Source organism: Leptosomus discolor, chromosome 1 (assembly GCF_034619465.1).
Source record: "Leptosomus discolor isolate bLepDis1 chromosome 1, bLepDis1.hap2, whole genome shotgun sequence".
In the NCBI taxonomy this organism is placed as follows: Eukaryota; Metazoa; Chordata; class Aves; order Leptosomiformes; family Leptosomidae; genus Leptosomus; species Leptosomus discolor.
Genome location: NC_141391.1, coordinates 113,857,854 through 113,882,032, shown reverse-complemented (window position 1 = coordinate 113,882,032; position 24,179 = coordinate 113,857,854). Strand labels below are relative to the sequence as shown.

Genomic DNA, 24,179 nt, shown 5'->3' with positions numbered 1-24,179 from the left:
AATGTTAGGATACTGTTGCACATACTATGGTTAGATTCTAATCTACTCTGCTGCTTCTGCCTTTCATAATAGAGCCAAAGCAAATTTTGGTAGAAGCCGGGGGATTTCATATACACACGCATGTACACACACACGGTGCCTACTGTAATATAAATTTGATTTCCTGTCTTATCAAATAACTTTATTTTGCAGCTTTTTAAAAATTTCATTGCCTCAAAAAAAAAAAAAAAAAGTGGGTGGGGTGAGTGCCGAGGGAAAGGAAAAATAGGGAGTGAAGATTTGCAGACTGCTTCTAGAGGTTGTGACAAAACCATGGATTACATCTCTTTCAGAAGGTGTCAGACTTTGCTGTGTTCTGTTTTCCAGCTATGAAGAGGGAGTGTGTGGTGTGGGAGTTGTTTGTGGATAGGGTTGGTTTTTTTTTTTGTTTTTTTTTTTTGTTTTCAATGGTTAGGGTGGTTATGAGATAACTGGAACAAACAGGTTGTAATTGCAACCTGCAGTATTACTTTTCATGGTGGTTGTTGCAGTGACATGGTAATTGCAGATCACACAATCTTAACTTTAGTGGTGGAGTAATGCTTCTGCTGGCTCATTCCTTTGAGCTCTGCTGTGATAGCTGATGAGAGTGTTGGTCAAATGCAGGGAGCTTGAGTAATAGTATCAATGTATTGTGTGTATGTGAGTAAGATGACTGTCTTGAGGTACAATAATGGTGTATTTCAGTGTGACTCTTCACTAGTTTTTACTGTTCTGATATCCTGACTAGCTATCACTAAGAAATTTTTATTAGTAGGTGGAATCATGTAACTGCTTTTTGTTACATTCCTGGAAATACAGGTAACTGTCAAACTTAAAAGAATAGTTCCTCTACTATTCATGATGCAATTTGTATTGGATAAATCATGTCAGTACGCTAGTGAATGCCATGTATTATGGGAAATGTTTATATCTTACCAAAATTCAGCCAAACAAAAATGATGTCCTGATAAATTTCTAACAATGCAAAACCCTCATAATTATTACAAAGGAATCTTGAATTAACTAAATATTGTGAAAGGGTAAAATACAGAAACTTCTTGTGTGTTTTCAGATCTTGACAGACATTGTGTTGCATCTTCTATTTGCTATTTACATTAGTTGCTCTTTCATGCTTTCTCCTGCCACCAGAACTATATTTCATCTTCCTTGTAAGCATTTGTTGTGTACTTTTTACAGAGGGAGCAATCCGTAGTATGTATTGCGGTGTGCAAGCCAGCACTTCATAGTCTTTGGGAGTTTGAGATTCTGAGGCTGATAGTAAATTTTTCTTTGCAAAGTGCAGCACTTGGTTAGCTTACGAGGTACTGGAGGAAATTCCCTCCAGAGCATTAATTATGAAGAAAGAAAAAGGTTTTATAAAGATGGAAATGATAATGAAAGGCCTTGATTACTTGATAGTAATCTAGAACTGACCTTTATTTTTTCTTTTTTTACATGGTTCATGTAAACTGTAATGTCTGTGGTGCATCTGGGTTGTATCTTACAGTAAACTTTCACAACAAAAGTGTTTCTAGGGGAAAATGTGTTGTACCAGTTGCTGATCATGTATCATTGTTATAACTCCTAGTATTTCAGTGTTGTTAAAAATAGATTAATCAGAACATGCTACATACTACTGAAATTCAGGAGTTTTTGTGAGTGCTGTCAAGTGTGAGGGAGTAAAGGATATTGTCAGTTTGTATGGAGCTGGTGGGCTGGGACCATACAGCTCACAAATAATGGAGATTACAAACACAAGCTATAATTATGGCAGCATCTGTTCTTCAGTCTTCAAAATTGTTAATGAAATGGGATGAATTTGCCTGTTCAACTGTGTTCAAGGTATGCTATTCATGGTTTTGATGGGGTGGGTGGGTGGGCCCTGTTCGTGTGTGTGTGTTTTGTGTGACTTTTTTGGGAAATGGGATTTGTGTTTTGTGGTGGGGGTTTATTTTTGGTTGTGGGTGGTTGTCCCCCACCCCAGCTCTGTGAACTGTTCCAAGTAGTCAGGATTTTCTGGACTTTTGCTGTCAACAAAGTTTGAAGTTCACAAGAAAGGTCTTCAGAATATCTGTCCTGGGTGCAAGTTAAACTTCTAGTTTTATTTTTGCTTCTGGGAGAACAAATAAAACCAGGAAGTTAATTATTAACTTAAGATGGGATAGCTTCTGTTTTTTCTAGCCCCCCCCCCCCCCCCCCCCCCCCAAAAAAAAAACGCACCCAAAACCCAAACAACTTTGACAACTAGTGGCTACTCAGAATTTATTCTTAAAGGAAATATGGAGGGTGCATCATGCTGAAATTTGGTCTAGAAGGAGCTAGTTGACCAACAATGGGACAAGATTTAGTTTGAAAGAGTAAGCCTTGCATTCTGTTTTAATAAAAATTTGCTGGATGTCACATTCACTGCCACTCATGTTAATCTGCTTCTGCCAAAATCCTTATTTTGAAACTGCTTACTTGTTTTGCCTGATAACTTATTATGTAAATAATCAGTTGATTAAAGTACAACTTTTACGTTAATGCTACCTTAAACTTTTAATAGAATGGATTTAGTTTAGTTTTCCTATCTTTTTGTTTTGTTTTGGCTACGTGTGAGCTATTTGAGCTGTTAGGTGTATGAGATTGTATCATGGACACTTGTGCTTGTTTTCAGAATTATATGGAGAAAAGCAGCCCTGTTGCTTGGGAAGCTGAAAGCTTGGCTTTGCTACAAACCGAGGTGAAGAAGGGGAGGGGGAAGGCCTTGCTAAAAGGGAAGGCTGTGGGCAAAGAGCAGATCAGGTCCTGGCTGTGGGCTGCTGCTTGGAGTTGTAAAGTGCCGGGAGCCTGTGCTGCAGAGGGACTGAGAGGGAGGGCTGGTGGGGCAGCTGGCTCTGCTGACTAGGTCCTATATGCTGCTAAAGGCTCTTAATAGAATAGTGTCATATAATGTATGGAAGTTGAAATCCACATTGGCTGTGTTGGAATACAGATGCGAGCCCCCCCAAAATTCAAGCGTTGCGTAAGTGCCGTGCAGTTCTAGTAACTCTTTAACACCACAGAAGAGGGATGGATAACTGGTTTGAGCTCTTTATTATTGTTCAGAACAGTTTTTGTTCATATTGTTCATTACATATATTGATGTGCCTTCAGAATTGTTTCTATTGTGGATTTTTCTTAGTAAGCGATCTGAAAGTTTATACTTAATTAGGAATCATTGATAAAAAGTTTCTCTTAAGAAGTCATTTGGCAAGTTGAAATTTTTTATTCAGCTGTATGTACAGTGCAACTAAGGGAAAAGAGAACATATGTTCAGTTTAGACCTGAAACTTGCTTACTGTTCTCCTCCTCAAACTTACATGATAAAGCACCTGTTACTCAGGTGCTGGTAACTTTGAGTGAGCTTCTTTTGTTCCTGTGACTCCATGTGGGACGTGAACCTTAACTGTACCAGCTGGGTGATATTTTGGGTTTGGGAAAGCAAATGTGGTTCTAGCCTGCATTCACACGTCTGACTTGTACTAAAGACTGGTAGTGAGAAGGGCCTTTCTGCGAGAGTCTCTTATCTGTCTGGTCTGTTGCTGAAAGCTTTTTGTCATAACCAAATGCAAGTGTATTGTGTAACATAATGCATTGGGATGGCACACCAGGGCTTTCTGAACAAAGGTATCTGTAAACTTTGTCAAACAGTGCACCCACTGATGGTCTGTGGCTTAACGTTTAAAATAAATATAATAGTTCAGTTAGCATACACATTCTTAAAGGCACTAGATGCTCAGCTCAGAAAAAACGAGAGAATAATTAAGAATTTTTCTTAGAGTAAATGAGTGATGGACTATAAGAATCGAGGCTTCCTTCAAGAGGTTGCAAAATGAGGAAGATAGATACTTACGGTCCTTTACTGTGTAAGAGGTTGTGTAATGTGTGGACATTAAACTAATTCTAGCCATCACACTGCAGTGAGACAAACTGCTTCCCTCTCTAGTGGTATATGCCAATTGATTTTAAGGGAGGCCTGCAAAGAAAGGCATGTTAAAGAGAACTGCCCCAAGTAGTAATGGGTACTTCTTAAAAAGCTTCAAAGAGTGTTGTGACTGTCTTGGATTTAGGATTAAGTTCTTTTATAACCTGGAGACCGGTGTCCTTTGTAAAGGACTTCCCATCTTCCCCCACCCCCCCTTGATTTTTTCAGGATTTTTATGTTCAGCCTCGTATTATTAGGGCTGATGCTCTTGATTTAAAGTTACCAAGAGCTGACTGAAGTGTAGGGTCCTAGGTTTTGTAAAACTCACCTTGACACAATTTTACGTCAAGAATCCCGTTGCTGGCATAAATGAGAGGCTGACAGTAGCAGTTACAGGGGGATTGCCAGTCAGTCGCAGGAAGGGACATAAAGTAAGATGTGGTAGCTTCAAATTCCTGCTGATTTTGGTTTTACCAAACAAGAAATAATTACATGACAAAAATGTATGCTAATAAGGTGTTTAAGGGAAAATTGCCTAACAACAATAGCAAAAGTTGTTTCAGGGTAGCAGCTGAGCTGTTTTGTCCGTATTTTTGTCTGATTTAGCACTGTGGAATTCCTTTATCTGTGTGCATAGACACACATACAAAGAAAATCAGTGCAAGCTTAGGGGAGGTGTATGTGATTGCCAGTAATCTAAGATACATTAGAATGCTTTGGCAGTTGCAGTGCTTGTAGTATTCCTATCATCTGCGTTGCTGTTATTAGCTTGCTATGTTCTTTGGTGTTTGTTGTTTTGTGTCGTGTTTTTTTTTTTTTTTTTTCTTTTTTAAGCAGAACTGGCTAGCTTCAGTAGGTGCAAAGTACTACACACTCACAGAACAGTTCTGGTTGGAGGGGACCAGCCTCCTGCTCAGAACCAGGTCAGTGCTGAATTGGGACTGGATTATTCAGGATTTTGTTTCCTTGGGTGTCAAACCTACAGGGATAGAGATTCTGCATGCTCTCTGGGGCCCCTGGTCCTAAGGGATTTTTTTTTTCTTCTATCTAGTTGGCACCTTCTCTGTCCATGTTTTACACTAAAGTCTTTCTTCTTGTACCAATTCAGATAACAATTAAAAAAGGTTTCTAACTGGCAGTGTGCAAACTGTGCGTGTTAGGTGTAATCTCCTATTCTTTCCCTCCTGTAGAAGCTAATGTATGTGTAGCATTGTAGAAGCTGAACGTACGTTCAGGCTCTCCAGGAGAAGAAGAAAAGGTTTAAGTATGGAATTTTTGTGGGGTTATATACAGTTTACAGGTTATAGATTTGCTTATGGAATAATAAATACCCAGGCTACTCTGATGTAATGATTACATTGTGATGACTAAATACACAACGTTAATTCTTTGTGTACTGAGCAATATTTTTTTTCTTCCATGATGCCTCAGAAGTCTTTACCAGCTTTGTTCGTGATGCATAGCTCATAAATTAAGAGGTTAATTTCCTGACAAACTGTAAATACCTAAAATTGTTGGCTCACGGTTTTCCTCGTTTGTTATTCCCTTGTGCTGGTGTGTATCAAGTTGACCTCAAATAAGCAGGCTGTGCCGACTGAAGCTGTGGGACTAACCTGTTGGCCTGCTTGGCTTCAGTTTGTGGGCTTTACTTTGGCAGCTCTCCAGGCTGAGAATTGGAGCTAGTAGTGTTTTTCTAGGCTTAGTTCCAATAAAAGAGATAGTACTTTTATGTTCTGTTGCATCTGTTTCAGGTGCGAGAGGGGAGAATGAAGGGATGTTGTATGTGTATACACCTAATGTAAACACCCAGATTTCTGGAGAATTGTGTACATATTTATATATTTTCAGTCAAGAGTATAGTGCACTGCTTTTTCTATGTTGTATTTTAAAGATCGACAGGTACTTTAATATACAACTTTCCAAGCAGATTGACCAGTGTAAATTGTCTAGATACCTCTTTATAGAGGAAAAAAAGACAGTGAATAGTCATAGGAATGTCATAGTGAGGATAGAAAATTACTAAAAAGGGAAATCCTGTCCAACGTATAGTCCACTACTATATTGCTCAGCCTTTTTACTGTTTAAGTTTGTTCATCTGAATTAAATGAATACTCAGTAATATTATTTTTCAGTACAAAAGGTTCTGTGTAAATAAAGCTTATGTCAAAATTTTATATGAAAGACTTCTCTAGCTTTAGTGGTTGTTTCAGAAGATGTGTGTGGAGTTTTAAGCAGACAAGATGAATGTGAAGTTGTAGAAAAAGATGAGTTTTCTCCACCCAGTAGATAGCTTGTTAATCTTGTATTTCTTAACTCCTAGTATTAGACAAATGTTAATATTCCATGATCTCTGAAGCTTTCCCAGTAGTACTTCCTAGGAGTAAGACTACAGTTGCACTTGGGTGTGCAGCATATCAGGATGACTAACCCTGGCAATACTAGGCTTTCTGAGTTTGTGGGGCTTTACTTCCTTGTGCTCTCCCACCCCCTGAATTGTTGCAAGTGTGTGTTTCCTCACCACTTCAGAAATTTAAAATTCTGATGTAAACTTCATGATCTTGCTGCATTATCGTTTATGCTGAGTGACTTAGCAGTCTTGCATAGTGATGCTGTACTAGTTAATACTTTCCCCTCTCTTTCGTTTACAGTTTTCTTTAGTCATTTTCAATTCAAAACTCAAAACATAAGCTTTCTAATGTTGACAGACAAGTCGCATTATAGACAAGACACTAACATATGCTTGGAGGCTGCAAAGTAATGGTGACTTCTATGATGAACAGGCTGTCCCCATTAACATCAAATACAGCTGCGATCCTCTCAGAAGGCAGGTGTCTTGAAAGCTATGTCATGTGTACTTACGAATTTAAATCATGTGAAAGTGGGTATGTGGTTGGGATGAATCCAACAACTGCTGAGTAGTGCTCTTTCTGCAGTTAAGAGCTTAACAAATTTTTGACATGTGGCAATTCATGTAGTTTTAGTCACATTAAAGATTGTGTCAAGGAGATACAGTAGCTTAATGTTTCAGAAGACTAGGTGTACTACGTAAAATCTGCATTCTGTTTTCTGGACTCTTTTCTAAAGAGGTTTGGATGTTCATTATAATAATTTGAGATTTTGATGGTTATACTTCTGTTTTTTAGATGATGCTGCAAATTAGTTAATGAGTATTGTTTCTTACCTTGATACTCATTCTTACTGAAGTCTGGAAAAAGAGCAGCTTTTAAACTGCACCTTGAAAATGCATGGCCATGAAAGTAGTGAGATGTTGTATACAGCTGTTCACAGCAGCAGTCAACAACAATACATGCTTTTAGCTTGCTCAGAGTAAAACCTGGGAGTAGGCTTGGTTGCCTGGGACTACTTACAGACATTTCTAAAGTACACATGTTCTAATTATAATTCTAGTGTGTTACTAAATTATAAACACTTTGCATTGTGGGCTGTGTAAACATTTAAGAGTGCTTGGCTTTCCTTGTTGGTCCTGTCTGCAGTGAAAGTAGATAAGAACTTTAGACAAGTGCTGTGAAGCCAATCTGGTGCTTCTGATAAGGTGCCTGAAGCTGGTGTGATCATAGAATCACAGAATGGTTTGAGCTGGAAGAGACCTTAAAGACCATCTAGTTCCAACCCCCTGCCATTGGCAGGGACACCTTCCACTAGGCCAGGTTGCTCAAAGCCCCATCCAGCCTGGCCTTGAACACTGCCAGGGAGGGGGCAGCCTGTTCCAGTGCTTCACCACCCTCACAGTAAAGAACTTCTTCCTAATATCTAACTAAACCTCGTTTCTTTCAGTTTGTTACCCTTTGTCCATTTCATGCTTCATGCCCTTGTAAACAGTCCCTCCCCACCTTTCCTGTAGGCCCCCTTTAAGCACTGGAAGGCTGCTACAAGGTCTCCCTGGGGCCTTCTCTTCTCCAGGCTGAACATCCCCAACACCTCCTCATAGGGGAGGTGCTCCAGCCCCGTCATCGTCTTCGTGGCCCTCCTCTGGATTCACTACAATAGTTCCATGTCTGTCTTACACTGGGGGCTCCAGAGATGGATGCAGCACTCCAGGTGGGGTCTCACCAGAGCAGAGTAGAGGGAGAGAATCACCTCCCTCGACCTGCTGGCCACACTGTTTTTGATGCAGCCCAGGATGCACTTGGCTTTCTGGGCTGCAAGCGCATGTTGCTGGGTCATATTCAGGTTTTCATCCACCAACACCCCCAAGTCCTCCTCCGCAGGGCTGCTCTTGATCCACTCATCGCCCAGCCTGTATCTGTGCTTGGGGTTGCCCCGACCCAGGCGCAGGATCTTGCACCTGGCCTTGTTGAACTTCATGAGGTTTGCATGGGCCCACCTCTCCAGCCTGTCAAGGTCCCTCTGGATGGCATCCCTTCCCTCCAGCGTGTCACCCGCACTGCACAGCTTGGTGTCGCTGGCAAACTTGCTGAGGGTTCACTTGGTCCCACTGTCCATATTGCCAACAAAGATGTTAACCAGCACTGGTCCTAATATTGACCCCGGAGGAATGCCACTTGTTACTGGTCTCTACTTGGACATTGAGCTGTTGACCGTGACTCTTTGAGCGAGACCATCTAGACAATTTCTTATCCGCTGAGTGGTCCACCTGTCAAATCCATGTCTCTCCAGTTTAGAGACAAGGACGTTGTGTGGGACAGTGTTGAATGCTTTGCACAAATCCAGGTAGATGTAGTTTGCTCTTTTCTTGTCCACCAACACTGTAACCCCGTCATAGAAGGCCACCAGATTTGTGAGGCATGATTTGCCCTTGGTGAAGCCATGTTGGCTCTCACCAGTCGTCTCCTTATTTTCCATGTGCCCTAGCATAGTTTCCAGGAGGGTCTGCTCCATGATTTTACCAGGTGCTGAGGTGAGACTGACTGGCCTGTAAATCCCCAGGTCTTCCTTTTTTCCCCTTTTAAAAATGGGGGGTATGTTTCTTTTTTTTCCACACAGTGGGAACTTCGCCAGACTGACACAGCTTCTCAACTATGATGGATAGTGGCTTAGCAGCTTCATCCACCAGTTCCCTCTGGACCTGTGGATGCATCTCATCAGGTCCCACGGACGTGTTCAGGTTACTTAGTTGGTCTTGAACCTGATCTGCTCCTACAGTGCAGTTCTTTATTCTCCCTGTCCCTGCCTTTGCCTGCTGCGACTTGGATGGTGTGGCTGGAGCACTTGCTGGTGAAGACTGAGGTAAAACTGTTGAGAACCTCAGCCTTCTCCATATCCCAGGTAGCCAGTTTTCCCGTTTCCTTCTGGAGAGGGCCAACTTTATCACAAGTCTTCCTTTTGTCACTGATGTATCTGTAGAAGTTTTTCTTGTTGCCCTTGATGTCCCTGTCCAGATTTAATTCTATAAGGGCCTTGGCTTTCCTGACTAGATCCCTGCCTGCCTGAGCACTTTCTCTGTATTCCTCCCAGGCTACCTGTCCTTGCTTCCACCCTCTGTAGACTTCCTTTTTTTCGTCCATCCCCAGGCAGAGCTCCATGCACTCCAGCTGCTCATTGTCATAGAGGGCGACACCTCCTCCTTGTCTCCCTTGCCTGTCCTTCCTAAAAAGCCTGTATCCTTCCATTCCAGCAGTGCAGTCATAGGAGCCATCCCACCACATCTTGGTCCTGCCAATAAGATCATAGCCCTGCAGGTGTGCACTTGTCTCTAACCCCTCTTTATTCCATGTGCTATGTGCTTTTGAATAGAGGCATTTAAGTTAGGCCCCCAATGAAGCGGGTTTTCTGGCTGGAATTTGTTTGTGCTGCCCTTCAGGTGCTCCCCTGCTGACCTGAGATCCATCTCCAGGCTCTGGGCATCTGTTGCTGGCACTGGCATTAGACTGGTAGGATTGGGATGGATTGAGGTTCCCCTCCCCTCAGCAACTTTAGTTTACAGCCTGCTTTGTCAGCTTGGCCAACCTATGATCGAAGATGCTCTTACCTTTCTCTGACAGATGGACCCCATCAGCCCCCAGTAGACCAGGTTTCTCAAAGCAAGTTCCGTGGTCTAAGTAGCTGAACCCCTGGCTGCGGCATCAGTCCTGTAGCCGTTTGTTGTCCTGCCAGATTTGACTGGCCCTTTCAAACCCCCTCTCTTTGACTGGGAGGATAGATTAAAAAAAAATACCTGCGCTCCAGAGTCCCTAACCGCCACTCCCAGGGCTCTGTAATCCTTCTTGATACTCCCCAGACTGGCTGTATCACTGGTGCCCACGTGAAACAACAGCAGCGGATACTAGTCAGTGGACTGCAGGAGGCTTGGTAGTCTCTCAGTGTTGTCCCTGGTACAAGCCCCTGGTAAGCAGCACACCTCTCTAGAGTGTGTCAGGTGATAATGTAATGATAATGTAGAAGGTAAAGTAGCTCAGTGGTGTTCCTCCCCCCATGCCCAAATCCCTCTAGATCTTGTTTTCCAGTCACCGGAGGCAACATTTACTTCCATAAAACTGTCTTCTAAATGGGCTACTTTTCTTCATTGGTGTTACAGGGAACCCAGCTAGCAGACCAGGCGTGCTTGGTGGGTTGAATGTGTGGCCTGTATGAATAGCCCTGTACAGCTACTGAGCCTAAATAGAAAACATTCCTTGATCAAACCAATGAAGACTGATCACAACTGGCACAGTGGTCAGCACAAAAGCAAAAGTATGCCTGCCTTCCTATCCTGTGTTTCTTACTTGTTTTTCTATCCTATATATATATATGTATATCTATATCTATATATCTATCTCACAAATGCTTTTCTTTCGTGGAATACTCTGAAGTTTTCTTCATCACAACAAAACGTAGAGAGGTAATCTAACAGTGGGTGACAAGTACTTAAAGGCCAGAAAGAAACCTACATTGGGAGTATATTTGTGTGCAGGAGAACAGGAAAATAAACCACCTTTTTTAGGTGATATATGAATACATGCACATCCTAAAATTGAGGCTAAACTAAGAGGATTGAAAGAGTTATTTAATTAGGTGGGATACTGTAGGTTAATGGTCATACAGGATGAGAGGAAAATTGTTACAGGGAGCAAGGTTTGTGGTAGTGAAGAAGCCAGATGTTGCTGTGGGGTACCTTTCCTCTGGCCATCTATTTGACAGCCTCTTAAGATGGCTATCCATTTAAATCTGCTTAAAGTTTGTCAAGGAAACAGCCATGTAGTGAGGGTGATTTTCATTTGGTTGATTATCAGGGGATGAGAAGATTTTTATTTAGCTTTGAAGTAACTTTCCAAATAGTAACTTTCAAATAGTGAACTGCTTAAATATAGAAGCCATTGATCTGATCCATTAAATCAAAACGTTGTTTTTAATTTTTGGAACATATTTTGAAAGGAGGTGAAGTAAGACTGACAGAAATTAACAATGAAGTTGTAGCTAGAGCAGCTGTGCATTTTTCTGTTAAGAAGTTCAAAATGCAATTCTTATTACATAATGTGCCTGCTAAAGTGGGTTGAGTGGCTAAGGTAGTGAGGAATATCTGATGTTTTATTTGAAATAATCAGAAGTAACTTTTCTGAGGTAAAAGCTTTTTCCTGTTTGGTAGACAACTAAAACTTGATTCTTCTTGGGTGTATTTAGTAAGATAAGTCTTTCTTAGCATTGTGTTGAGCTTCATTTATGACAGTTAAATGTCACTTGCAGTGTTACTAAGAATGTGGAAGCCAAACTGGTGCAGCAGACTTGAAATCCAAATTTGAACAGATGGCTGCTTACATTTACTGCTGTGGCAAGCTAATAATAATAAAAAAACCCCAAACCCACAACATTCCAAGTAGCTTTATTTAAATAACTAAAATTAAATTAAACAGTGCTGAAGTCCGGACTATCTTGTGACTATGCGCAGAACTTTTACAAACCGTAGGAGGTGTGTGGGCTGGTTCACACCACACAAATAATTGCTTTAGAAATGGTACTGACTGACACTTCCAGGTTTCTGAAGACCTTCAGGAAGTGATAACGCTTGCCCACCAGAAGGCATGTTACAAATTCTGTTTGAGAAATTCTGTGTGTGTTTTCCCTGAAGCCTCTTATGTAGCTACTGCTTTTAGCTTTGTATTAGTGCTGTGGGAATCACTGACTCTTTCCCCCAACTAGACCTTGATATCTGTTAATACAAAGATAGTCTGTTAGAAATAGTTGGCAGTGGAATCAAATGGGAATTGGTGTGCTGTTATTTACAGCTTCATTAAAAATAATTCTGGTAAATAAAACATTTGAGTGAGTTGTTTCCAGATTAAGGTGGTTTTGGACATACGTTATTTTGATGTGTAGAAAATGTTTTGGAAGGTTCCACTAGTAAGTAAAGGGTTCTAAGGAAAAATAAACTACTTTTAATATGCAGGGAAAAATCTGCTCTACAATTTCCAGTTAAATAGTACTGAATAACAAGAAGAATTTGTGTACTTAAAGTAAAAATGCATTAGTAAACCAGATGGATTTTTGACTGTATTGTGTCCCTATTACAAACAAATTAATAATGATATTGTTCCTGTAGCTTACCTGAAAATGTGATTAATGTTCAGTATTACATATTCTGGTGTGTTTTGGCAATATGAAAACCTGAATGTTTAACAAGAACACAATTTTAAATTAAAGTAATAAATCAGAGTTACTGAAGTAAGGCCTGCAGTATGGCACACTCCTTGATGGACATTGAGAGCAGTATTTTGTCCCACAGACTTTTGGCAGCAAAAGCCTCTTTATCAGCTACTGTCTTTCCAGTCACGGTTGTGTTCACGTCTTTGCTACATGCTCTGCTGATTACCTTGGAAAAGGGCAATGCTGTAACTGTTCGACTGACCTTTCAGTTTATTTTCTCCTGTGTAATATGAAACATGAGCTAACACAGTCTTAGTCTACTGATTTTGAAAAAGAAATCTAGCTGTACAGTTCTGCAGCTTTCTGCTCAAATATGATGGAGTTTCTCTGCAGTTATGTTAATTCAAAAAGAACTCAGTCAGCTTGCTTTGGATATCATCACAACCGAGAAGCAAATTACTGTAGCTGAAAGAGGGCTTTTAGTGTACAATTGATGCATAATTAAGAATACTTGGCAGAGGGATAGTGAGAGAATGACTATTAGATGAAGAAATCTTATATCTAAAGAGTTTATCTGATAAACGTTCAGATGTGTAAAACAAAATAAATGAAGTATGCTACTGGTGAATCTATTCCCTTGTATACAAAGAAAAAAACATATAGAACTCCCATTATTTTGTAATTGCTGTTTCATTTAAACTGTTCCCTCATGATAGGGAAGCTGTCCTGAGTGCTTTGGCAGATACAGACTATACGTAGCTCTGCTGTGCTGGGAAGTTGTAACACATCTCAGTATCCCCAGGTTTTGGGGGGGTGGCTTTGGGTTTTTTTGTGAGTGTCTTTTAGTTTAAAAAAAAAAAAAACACCACCAAAAACTATATCCTTTTTATCTCAATTGACCATAAAAGATAGAATGGCTTTCTTGTAGCAAGTGTTAATACTTATGTATACACTTCTCTTCTACTCTCTTGTTTGAATTGATGCCTCTAAGTAGTTTACTAGACTTCTGATGGAAAGAAATTGCCTCTTGCTCCTTCTAAACACTAGCAATTTGTTACACTTATCCTGTGAGGTGCATCCATGTGTTTCTAATAAATGAAGCGGGTGATAGATGAACAAACATATGTGGATGTGAGCAGGAAACCTCTAAATATTGTGGAGAAGGGTGTTCTTGGGAGTTGGATTGGTTTAGATAAGTCAGTGGAGCAATTATTACTAAGTGACTGCATCAAGTTTGCATTTGATACATCTTGTAATCACTGCTGCATTTGGTTCTGAATTGAGCACTGTGTATGTTTGTTATGAAGCTGATGGCAAAAACGTTACAGCTGTCGAATGCTGGCAATGCCACTAAGTTATCCTAATGTTTAACACAGGGAAGAGCCTTCCTTCTAGTCCCCTGTGTTGTACAGCACACAATTAAGTCAGCAAATAATCCTGCTAAAATACCACTGAAAGGTATTTATCTTTAGAGTTTATAGCTTGTAGGTCTTTACATCTCTGTTAGAAAAAGCAACTGCTGGTAGGATGTCAAGAAAAACTCTGTAGTTTCCTTTTGTTTTCTGCCAGTTTTTGTTATGTTGTGCTGCAATGTACTGGGCTGTATGTTGTTGTTAGGGCTTGACTTGCATGTCACTGCATTTTAACTTATTTTGAAGAAAGGTGATGCTGAATCAGCCACTTGTCCTGTATGAATAACTTTCTGGAGAGCAAGTGATTACTCACTAATTATCCCAAAGCAAATTTTTCTTAAGATACTGCATTTAGTTTAAGACACAGAGCTGCCTCACCTCTCCATACTGAAACCATGAAACATCCAAAGAGGGCTGGGAGTTTACATCTGTTTGCAAACCATGGAAAATGCCCAGAAATTGTAAGTAACTAGTGAAGTAAGGTGGTGTGGGTGCTGTTGCATTTTTTTTCTTTTTTTTTTTTTTTTGCTAAACTGCTGCTGCTTCCATTTCCAGCGTAGCTTCCAATATTACAGATTTATCCTAGTCGGAGAGAAGTCATAAGGATGCTCAAATTAACGCATTTACTTGAAGGAGGTTTTTGGCTGTAGCTATTGAAAAGGCACTGTGATGGTGGGATTTGGCAATAGCAGACACTACTGATTCTCTTGCCCATCTTTTGGTAAATTTTAAAGAAGTCCTCTGGAGAGACCAGAATAACACAGAGCAGAGCTGCCCTGTCTGTTGGAAAGGAAGAAATGAAAAATTGCAATTTGGCGTTCATTATCTGCAGAGTAGAGAAAAATTGGAAATTTTGCTTTTGAAATTTTTCCCTTTCTTGCTTGGTCTTACGAGTTCTCTGCTGGGTGGTCTTTTTAGTAACTAGTAATAGAGCACTTCTTTGGTAGGAATCATAACAGAAATAGTTTAGCTCTGTAAGTTCCTTATTGGAACAACTGTGTCCTCGAATTATTTGGATAACAGTTAATTTTACTACACCTGAAAGGAACTTAATATTATTGGACAACCTGCAGAATCCTTCGTTTTCAGCTGAAAATGTGTGTTAAATTGCCTCTGACTTCGGAGGGAAGTGAAGTACTTGTGTATTGAATAATTTTAATAGAACAACTAGAACCTCTGGGAAATTCAGATTTAGCTATACCCAGACTTCTTAAGAGCATGATTTCGGAAACATGTGACATCTTTACTTTTAACCTGCAGAAAAGCAAAATTAAACTGTTTTGTCTCTTTCTGGATCTGTGTGAACAACAGCCATCGCTCTCCTGTACTTCTAGAGCATCTCTCTCGGAATTCTGCTAACACTTTAAAGGTTACATGTGTTCAGGTATTGCTTAACCTATTTAAATGTATCTTTAAAAGATTACTTGAATGGAACAGGACTTCTCCATGTGGAAGGTGTAAGTCAAACATATAAAAATATAAAGTTGACATAAATTAAAATACAGTAAGTCTGCTGTTTTGAAGTAGTTGTACCTACCTGAGCTTTACTGTGCCTTTACTTACTTTATTTTCCTTAAGTCTGGTTACTTTATGTAATACTGTGAATAGTCAAATGAAAAGTGGGCAGAGGGAAGTGGAGTAAAGAATGAGCTAAAATCCAAGGCTTCTGTTTTGATACGCTTCCACTAGTGACGCATGAAGTTGAAGAAGCAACTGCAAACAGGAATTTGCTTCTGCCGCATAATTCTAGTTCAACACGGTCTGATGCATTTGACTTGTTGGACTGCAGAATTTTGCTTTAGGAAGAACTCTATCCATCCTACTCCTATCTTCCTTCGATCTGTCCCCTTATAAGCAGCTGAATGAGAACAGTTTGAGGGATTAACTAACTGCAGAGTAAAGGAGAAGATCGAGAATCAGGAATTTGCTAATCTGGGCAGAGACTCTGCACTGGCTTTGACAGTGGGAATGGGTGTAACTGCATCTTCAAAGCGATAGCAGCAATATTAGAAAAGGTAATTTGTGAATGGCCTCATCTCTTTTATTTTGAAATATTCAGAAGTGTTGCACCTACATTTTGAATTTTTATTTCCATCTTTCCATTTCCTTTTTTCTTTGAAGTGGTAGGAGTCACAGCAGGAATAGAAATGGGTGTTATTAGTGATGATTCTTTCGGGATTGTCCAGTTTCATGTTCCAGCGTGTTCCTCCTTTGACTACCTTGAAAGAATTAACTCTGCTCTGGCTTTCCAGGAAAACTCAGTGAGAGTGCAGCACAGTTTTTATCAGAGACCTTACAGCTGTGCTTCATGAGGTGACAGTTACCACTTCTGTGATTTACTAATGGTGGTTAAAGACCTATTGCACACAGTAGACTGCAGTGTGGAGGTCAAAGCTAGTGCCCCTGGACCATGTGGCTCTGTATACATGTATCAGGTCAAATTTGGAGGCAGGAATCACTGTTTTATAGGCAGGCTTTATGAAAGGCCATAGCTTGCTTATTGAATTTGACTAGTTACCCTGAGGGTTGTGGCAGACCACAGGGGAGTCTGTTTTTTATAACATAGCTTTCTGAGCAAATTTTACTGCTGCTGATGAACATTTTTGACCAGATGCATAGTGGTAAGAGCGGTTTAAGTGCAGAAGTTTGACCTAAATGTTAACATCACATCTTCATATTCAAACTGAGTTCTTATTCTTCCATAGCTGTCAAGGTTTTTTAAAGAAGCAGTTGCTGTTAATGTTCAGTGTAGGCACTTGGTTGATACCCATCACTGCTAGCTGACGGCATTGCAAGATTTTTGGACATCATTCTCTGAAAAAGGGGCTGTCTGTCCTGAAATTAGGAAGGGAACTGCAGCTCCTGAGTTTTTCTTAGTGTTTAATTCAAAACCAGCTGTTAATCCTTTCTCATGTTCTGCAGAAGACTACGGGAACTAAAGTCAGCCATTTGCGGTTCCTTATTTGATGAATTTCAAAGTGTGCCTTTATTTGAATAATACGTTATTGTAGAAAAATAAAGCTTTAAAAATTTAAAAATTATGGCAATTTTTTCCTCATCCTATAGGATATACAGAGAAGTAATCTGTAAATGGTACTCTATTGGTGAAAGTGTGGTGCATCTATGCTGATAATTTTGATTTTTTTTTTTTGTTACAATTTTTTGACACTTTTTGTTGTCCACAGAGATTATAAGATAAGAGCAAATCCATACCGAAACAGGGAATGTTTTGATGGTCTGTGAACATAAGTAGGTCAATATGAGTTTCACACTGCCCAGCTTTTTTTTCCCCACCACTGGCCCCAGTCTTCCCGTACTGTCACAGGGAGCTTCATTCAACAACTCTGTAGACAGCATGCTGTCTTTATATCGCTCCAGAGATATGATGGTTTGTATTCTTTTTTACAAGGCATACAAATACTTTAAAATCATATCCAAACTAAAAATGCCCGGAGAAGTCAGTGGAACCATGGAAATATGCAGGAGAATTTCAGGTCAGTGTAATTTTGGCGAAAGAGGCTGATGGTACGTTAGCCCTCAAACAGAGCTGCTGTGTGGGGTGTTAGGAAGATCCTACAGTTGCAGCAAAGCACTGTAGCCATTTTCCAGTCATAGTAATAAGTGTGGGGGGCACTCAAGGCAGTTTTGAAAATGGATTTCAGAAATCTCTGTAACTTTATGAATAGCATTGTTCATATGTCAGTGATGGTACAGGACAGGATTTGATGGCCTCTTTCCTGTTCCCTGTTTTACTGTAATGCTGATACAGCTTCTTCTGTAGCAGGGAAGAGTGGAAGGCTGAAAATATGGGGCAGCATTCCCCTAAGAGGCTTCAGGATTAGGCTGATAAATAGGTTAAGTGGTATCTCAAAATCTAAACCGGTTTTTCTCAAGGTTTATCGTTTAAATGAGGAGGAAGTGGGGAAAAACAAACGCTTCTTCCCTTTCTGCTTTTGATCTTTTAGTCTTTCCAACACCTATATTTGAAGAAATGTAGCAGACTTAAGTAGCTGAGAGTTTTATTTTCTTTACTTTTGGACTATAGCTTTATTTTTAACACTGACATTGCTGTAAATGTTTGTATTTATTGGAAGGTGGGAGGATTTGGCTGCGGAGGTACCTTTCTGGGCATTTTTTTTTCATATCCTTTTCCCTTTGATATCTGCAGAATTGGGCTTTCCATATGGACGCCAGATAGCATTATCAAGGTCTCTCCTGTTCACTTTCATGTTTTTGAATAAAATACCATTAATACTGGGCCAATATTGTAGAAATAAATTATGACACCAAAGCTGGTGTGGACAAAAAGAATCTAAAAGATGAAAAGCTACTAAAACGGGCATCATAAGCAGAAGAGGGACTAAAACAATTAATTTCAGCATTGACACCACATATCTTAAAATAAGTTGATTGACTGTTCTGTAAACTGCAATAACAATGACTTTATAAAAAGGTACAAGAATGGGCATAAAAATGTCCTGAAGTTTTGCAGCCGTCTTGGAGTTCAGCAGCAGACTGATTCAATGAGGGTATCTCGTGTGCTGCTAAGGCCTTTTTGGGTAGGCTAATTTCTATTTAGATTACGGTGATGCTTAAGAAACTAAAGTTTATCTTGTTAAATCTAAAAGTTTAAAATATTGGAATACCTTTTTGTCATTTTACAGGGTGGCCAGGAAGGAGTTAGTGCCTCTGGTTGCTTGGAAGAATAAAGACCTGAAGATGTTATGTGGAGCCCTTATTCAGTATTCTGATTTGCCATCAGACTACTTCAATAGTCTGCCAAAAGTCTTATTTCACTAAGGCAGTTGATCTTGGGGAGGAAGGGGGGGCTTAACTTTTTTTGTTCTTATGCTCCATATTGAAGCTACTAATTTTAACATAGGCCTGAGACTTTTAATGGGATCAATAGCTGAATGAAGTCGGTGGTGATAGGAACTGCAGCATCAGGAGGGTTTTGTACATCATGGCTACCAAATGAATAGAACCTTATTTCTGTCAGTAAGAACTGTGTAGCTTTGCATTGAACTGAAAGATTTCATGCTATCTTTTTCTCTGGTAACTATATACGTCTGTTGTATAAGTTTTAGGTCTCTGGGTTTCTGTAAGACAAAATATTTGAGGGTGTTTTAGTGACAAAGTATGAGGAATATGTGCTCACCTGAAATGTAAACCCTTGAAGTGGTTACCCAGTTAATACTGTCTTTACTGCTTCACTATGAAGCTTACTTTATTGGCAAGATAATTGCTTTCTGAATAGCCATTATCCCAGTTCATGTTTGATGTTTTAATCCTGCTTCTATAGAAAGTCAGCCAATTCCTACACTTCTATTGTAAGGGTTTAAACAAAGCTGCATATAAAGCGTGGGTTTTAAAGCAATGCTCTGTTACAAATTATGAATGTAACAATAGGAAAAGACTGTTGTGACCCTGTTTCAAATGATGTTTACAGTTACCACTATTTCAGTGAAATAGTGGTAGATGAGGGGAAATAAAATGCTGTTACCAAATGTCTTGTTTCAAGCTGGGCGTATGTGTGCTTGGGTAAGTGTCAAGACTGTGAAGTCTTTGCTTCCAGTAAGTCTGAGGAAAACACCCAATTTTGGTATTTTAGTTTTAAAACCCATTGATCTGTTAAGCGAGTATGGGTATGGGACTTGCAAAGCTTGCTTTCCATAAGAACTCCAGGAGCAAGGAGTACATCAAAAGCAGCCCCCTTCTGCTGTCTGCACTTGTCAGGTGTGCGGTGTTGTACCTGGCCGTAGTCAGGGACTTGATGTACAGCTTTTTCCAGTTACTCCAGACCTGAAGTTCTGTGGAACCAGTTGTTGCTCTGTTTAGCTTTTTATCTTAAAGATAATGGTTGTACTTTTCAAGGCATACCTGGGTTTTTAACTTGTAGTCCTCTTCAGTGTCAGCTTTAATGCATGGAAGTAGAAAAATCTTAAAGACACTGCTGTCACTCATTAAGCTGTGAAGACTTGAAGAGTACGAAGGCAGATGTCAGCCTTTTGTCCTGACTTGTATCTCTGGATGCTGTTGTTGACTCTATTCAGATGTCTAGAATTTTACAAGACTGTCTCACCTTTGAAATGTCCTCTGTGTCCGGAGTCTGTCTGACTATATACGTGTCATATGAGTATATATGCATAACTGAACATGACATCACTTTTAGTGTTAAGAAGGGATCACAAAATGCGGTCTCACCAATCAAATGTTTACCTCTTCTCTTTTAATGCTTGTCTATGAACAGTATTAGTGAACAGTATAAATCTATGAAGTTGATTGAACAAAAAACTTTTTCCTGTCATTTTCTGTGTGTAATCCTGGGGTTTCAGTTTGGAAGATAATGCTTAACAAGGCTCAGTAATGTAAAAATTAAAGCCAACATTTCTGTGAAAGCAAAACCTTAAGTTTCCTAAATCTGGATCATGAGCATGCTGTTTTACAAGACCTTCTGTGACAGGTAGCCTTGTTCTGTGTCCAGCTGTATTTCATCTCCTGAGATGAGTTTTTAGAATAGTTCACAGTGCAAGTAATTGATCTATTTCAGAAGCTAGTGGTTTTTTCATAAACTTTGAGTGAACTGCAATTCTATATTTTGTAATTTTAAGATACGGTGAAAAAAAATTAAACCTGGATGTTTTCTGGAATATAATACAAAAACAATTACAGAGAGCACTAGTTTCAATAATTGTAATTTCTGCAGTGATGATGCAGCAGTAATACCTGAATTAACATGCTCTATCACAGGCAACGTACTTGTGTACAAACTGAAGGAGCATTTGTACTCTGCATTCATGATGCTGTATTACTTGTTCAAAATCTGTCCTATATAAGAAGCTATTATTTTAGTAAAGTTTTACATCCCTGATCAACAACTTTTCAAAGCTGTTTCCTTTCTTGACCCCGTCTTCTGAAAGAAATTGCTTTTATTGAGCATGTAATCTTGCTTACCACTATTGCGAAGTGAGCAAAAAGAGTATTCTTTTTTTTTTTTAATTTTTACATTAATACTTATGATCCCTTCACCTATTAAGTGTCATGGTCTCTTCGTTTGCCTAAACTTTAGATTTTCTGAAAGACAAAAATTCAAACAATGGATGTACTTCATGCTTCTGTAACAAGAATTCAGAGCTTTCAGTGCTTTTTCCCAAGGCCATAAATTGTATAATTACGTTCCGAAAGTCTATTTTCATCCCTACCACCCCATAAACCCACTCTCAAATCCTGAATTTGTTTGCTGCTTGTTTCTTCGGAACGAGATGAATGGGTTTGAGTCTCCTTTGCTAGGAGACAGCGAGAAAGAGCCGTAGGCAGTCAGCATGTGTGTGTGTCTAGGTTATATGAATCTTACCATAGCCTTTTTGTTTTCTGCACAGAGACTTCAGTCCTTCTCTGTGACCTGCTGTTCTTCCTCTCCAGCTTTCAAAGATTTGTATGACTGACTTTTGTTTAAAGATGAAGCTTCCCACTTTTACTTCTTCCTGAATGTGGGAAATGCCACATCCAGCCAAAGGTGGTGTTAAAGCTGTGAAAATGTATTTGTACCAAGTATGGGGGGGAAAAGATTAATTTTAAGTAGCTAACCTATTCCAAAACACCTTTTCTATTTTAAGCATGTAAAATTCATTTCTTCAGTTAGATCGTTTCTGGAGTTACAACAGTTACCTATAGCATATACAAAAGGGTTCCTGCTTCAGCTGCAGTGGAACTAGTTAAAATAATACATGTGACAAGCAGCAATTTTGAAACAGTTTATGTATAGCTGAGAAATAAGAATCTGCAGATAGCACTGTCTTCTTGTATAATATAACCCACGTATTTTAAAGCTACACAAATCAAAATATTTTTTCCAAGAGGAGCCCTTCAATAACAGAGTGGTTTTGCCTTTACCAAATGTCATATGTTGAACTTTTGAGGCTGTTTGTAACTAGCTCTGTGTTTTTTGTATTTAAACTTTATTTATATAAATCTTTCTGTGAGTTAAAACCTAAGTCAGTCAGCTGGGTTTGTGTATATGTGTAACACGCTTCTACTTGGAAATCTGATAAAATGTTCTCCCTCAAGTACTATAAATAAATTTGATTATCAGAGCAGTAGTAGTTAGCACTGCACTTCTGAGGATTATACCTATGAGGAAATTTTAAAGGAGTGATGCAGGTGGATGGGCAAAAAGTTGTGTGTTTTCTATAGTGTATCGTGAGGCATTTTCAAATCTTGCTTTCTTTAGAGGTGAGCATCAGTCTTCATAATAAAAATTTGCTGGGAGATTAACCTTCAAGGTAGTCATAGTACTATAAATTAATATCGGTGGCATTATTTTACCTTAATCAGTAAATAGACATTTTAATCCTGTGCTTTAAAGTAATTAAGGGCCAATTCTAAACCAAAATCACAGAGCAGTGTCTGAGTCCTGACAGTGCAAACAGTAGGCTACCTCTCTTTTTTTTTTTTTTTTTTTTAAAAAAAAAAAACCAAAAACAAAAACCAAGGTATCATCCCTTAGTGGTGTTTTGCTGCTTTACTGTTTCTATTTCCTTTTTCAAAATACAGTAAGTGTAATGAGGCAGACAAGTTGTTCTTGCTGGGATTCTTACTGAGTTTTATGCATTTCAGAAGACTCCATTTATGGAGAACACAAAGTCATTTTAATTTACGTTGGGGATGTCTTATTTAAAACAAAACCAAAAATGTGCAGGTAGCATTAATTAAATGCTCAATTGAAGCTTTTAGCTGTGCTTCTTCACATAGTGGCTTGCATTTGAGGAGTCAGAGCTGACCCTTGTGTTTATATTGTACACCTGATGTGTATTTCTTGCATTGATTATTGGAGAAACCATGGCAAAATATGTCAAAACCTCCATGTTACTAGTAAGTTTTTACATTAGAGATTTAAGGCGTTTCATGTCCTACTGGTATAAGTAGGGTATGGTCCAAATAATTACTTCCATAGAGTGGTAGTTTTTGTTTTCCAAATCGTTGAAGTGTGAGGGGACTGCAAATTCTTGCTGATGGTCTCTGTAAAGAGGTTGCCTAAGGAGCTGCTTTCTGCAACTGCCAGACTGGTTTCTCCGTACTTACATGCTGTAGTGCAAACCTTTCAGTGTCCTGAGATTGTCTGTCTATTAAAACTGGCTGTGAGAGATGTAGCAGGTCTATACAATTCTCCCTAGGAGGCCTGTGTCTGATATTAATAAGCTGGAGAAAAAAGCGCTAGGCTGTTCAGAGTGTGAAGTTCTCCTGTTGTGTAGTAATACTATGATTTCTTGACTGACAATGAGGAGTAGTAGTCTTAGTCTTAAAGTGCAAACTGTTCCCATAAAGCAGAGAAAATACAGACTAACGTGAAGATTACAACTTTGCACTGTGAACAACCATGGAAAAATTGTATGGTTTGTATTTGATATTTTTTTCTATTTCTGTAGAAAGCAGTGAATCTCTTTGCGTAGTCTCAGGACATAGTGTGACAGTGTGTCTCAATGCCTTTTTTTTTTTTTTAATGTTCTTACACTTCTTAACGTAAGAATGGCATTTACTAAACTTTCTAAAAAATCTTATCTATTTTTATTGAAAGGTATTCTCTGTTTTATAACCGCTTGAAGAACATTGAGGAAAATGAAGGAGGCCTTGATAAATTTTCAAAAAGTTACAAAACCTTTGGAATTAACCAATTTGTGGATGGCGGAATATATTGCAAAGAGTGGGCACCAGGAGCAGAAGCAGTATTTCTCGCAGGTGACTTCAGTAAGTATTTTTAGGAATATTTCTTCTCTCTGCACTATGTTTTAGATCAATGTCCTCTTCACTTAAAGACGATTTTGAAGCAATGATGAAATTCTGATAGTAAAATGTATGTCATGGCTTATACCAATAATATTTTATTCTACATCACAGTAACCTAAGAACGTATGTGTTTCTGTTGTATGGTCCGTATTACCTCATATCTATTTTTAATACCAATAAGACGCTGACTTGTAAAGGATTTAGCCTGATCACACTGCAACTTTAGGTGGTCTAAACTACCTGGGGTTCTTCCTAAAGCTCTACGGTTAGGCTTCTATAAAACTGTATACAGAGAAGGAGAAGTAACAGTGGAATAATTTGCTTTATCTTCTTTTACTCATCTAACAACAGTGTTGTCCAAGGACCAAGGCTCTTTCGAATTCCCGCTTGTCATGAGAGTGTAGACAAAAGTCCTGCTGGACAATGGTAACCTAAAATCAAACTAACATACTTATGAAAGAGTAGCTGGTGGTCTGTTT

General features: G+C 39.2%; 1 protein-coding gene across 1 annotated transcript in view; it reads left to right on the top strand.

Annotated features, from left to right (window-relative positions):
• GBE1 (1,4-alpha-glucan branching enzyme 1) overlaps positions 1-24,179 on the top strand; it is a 171,847-nt gene that overhangs the window by 16,382 nt on the left and 131,286 nt on the right. The window contains exon 2 of the mRNA XM_086482469.1: positions 23,492-23,661. Coding sequence (XP_086338595.1) covers positions 23,492-23,661 — 170 coding nt within the window. The remainder of the gene's footprint in view (positions 1-23,491; positions 23,662-24,179) is intronic.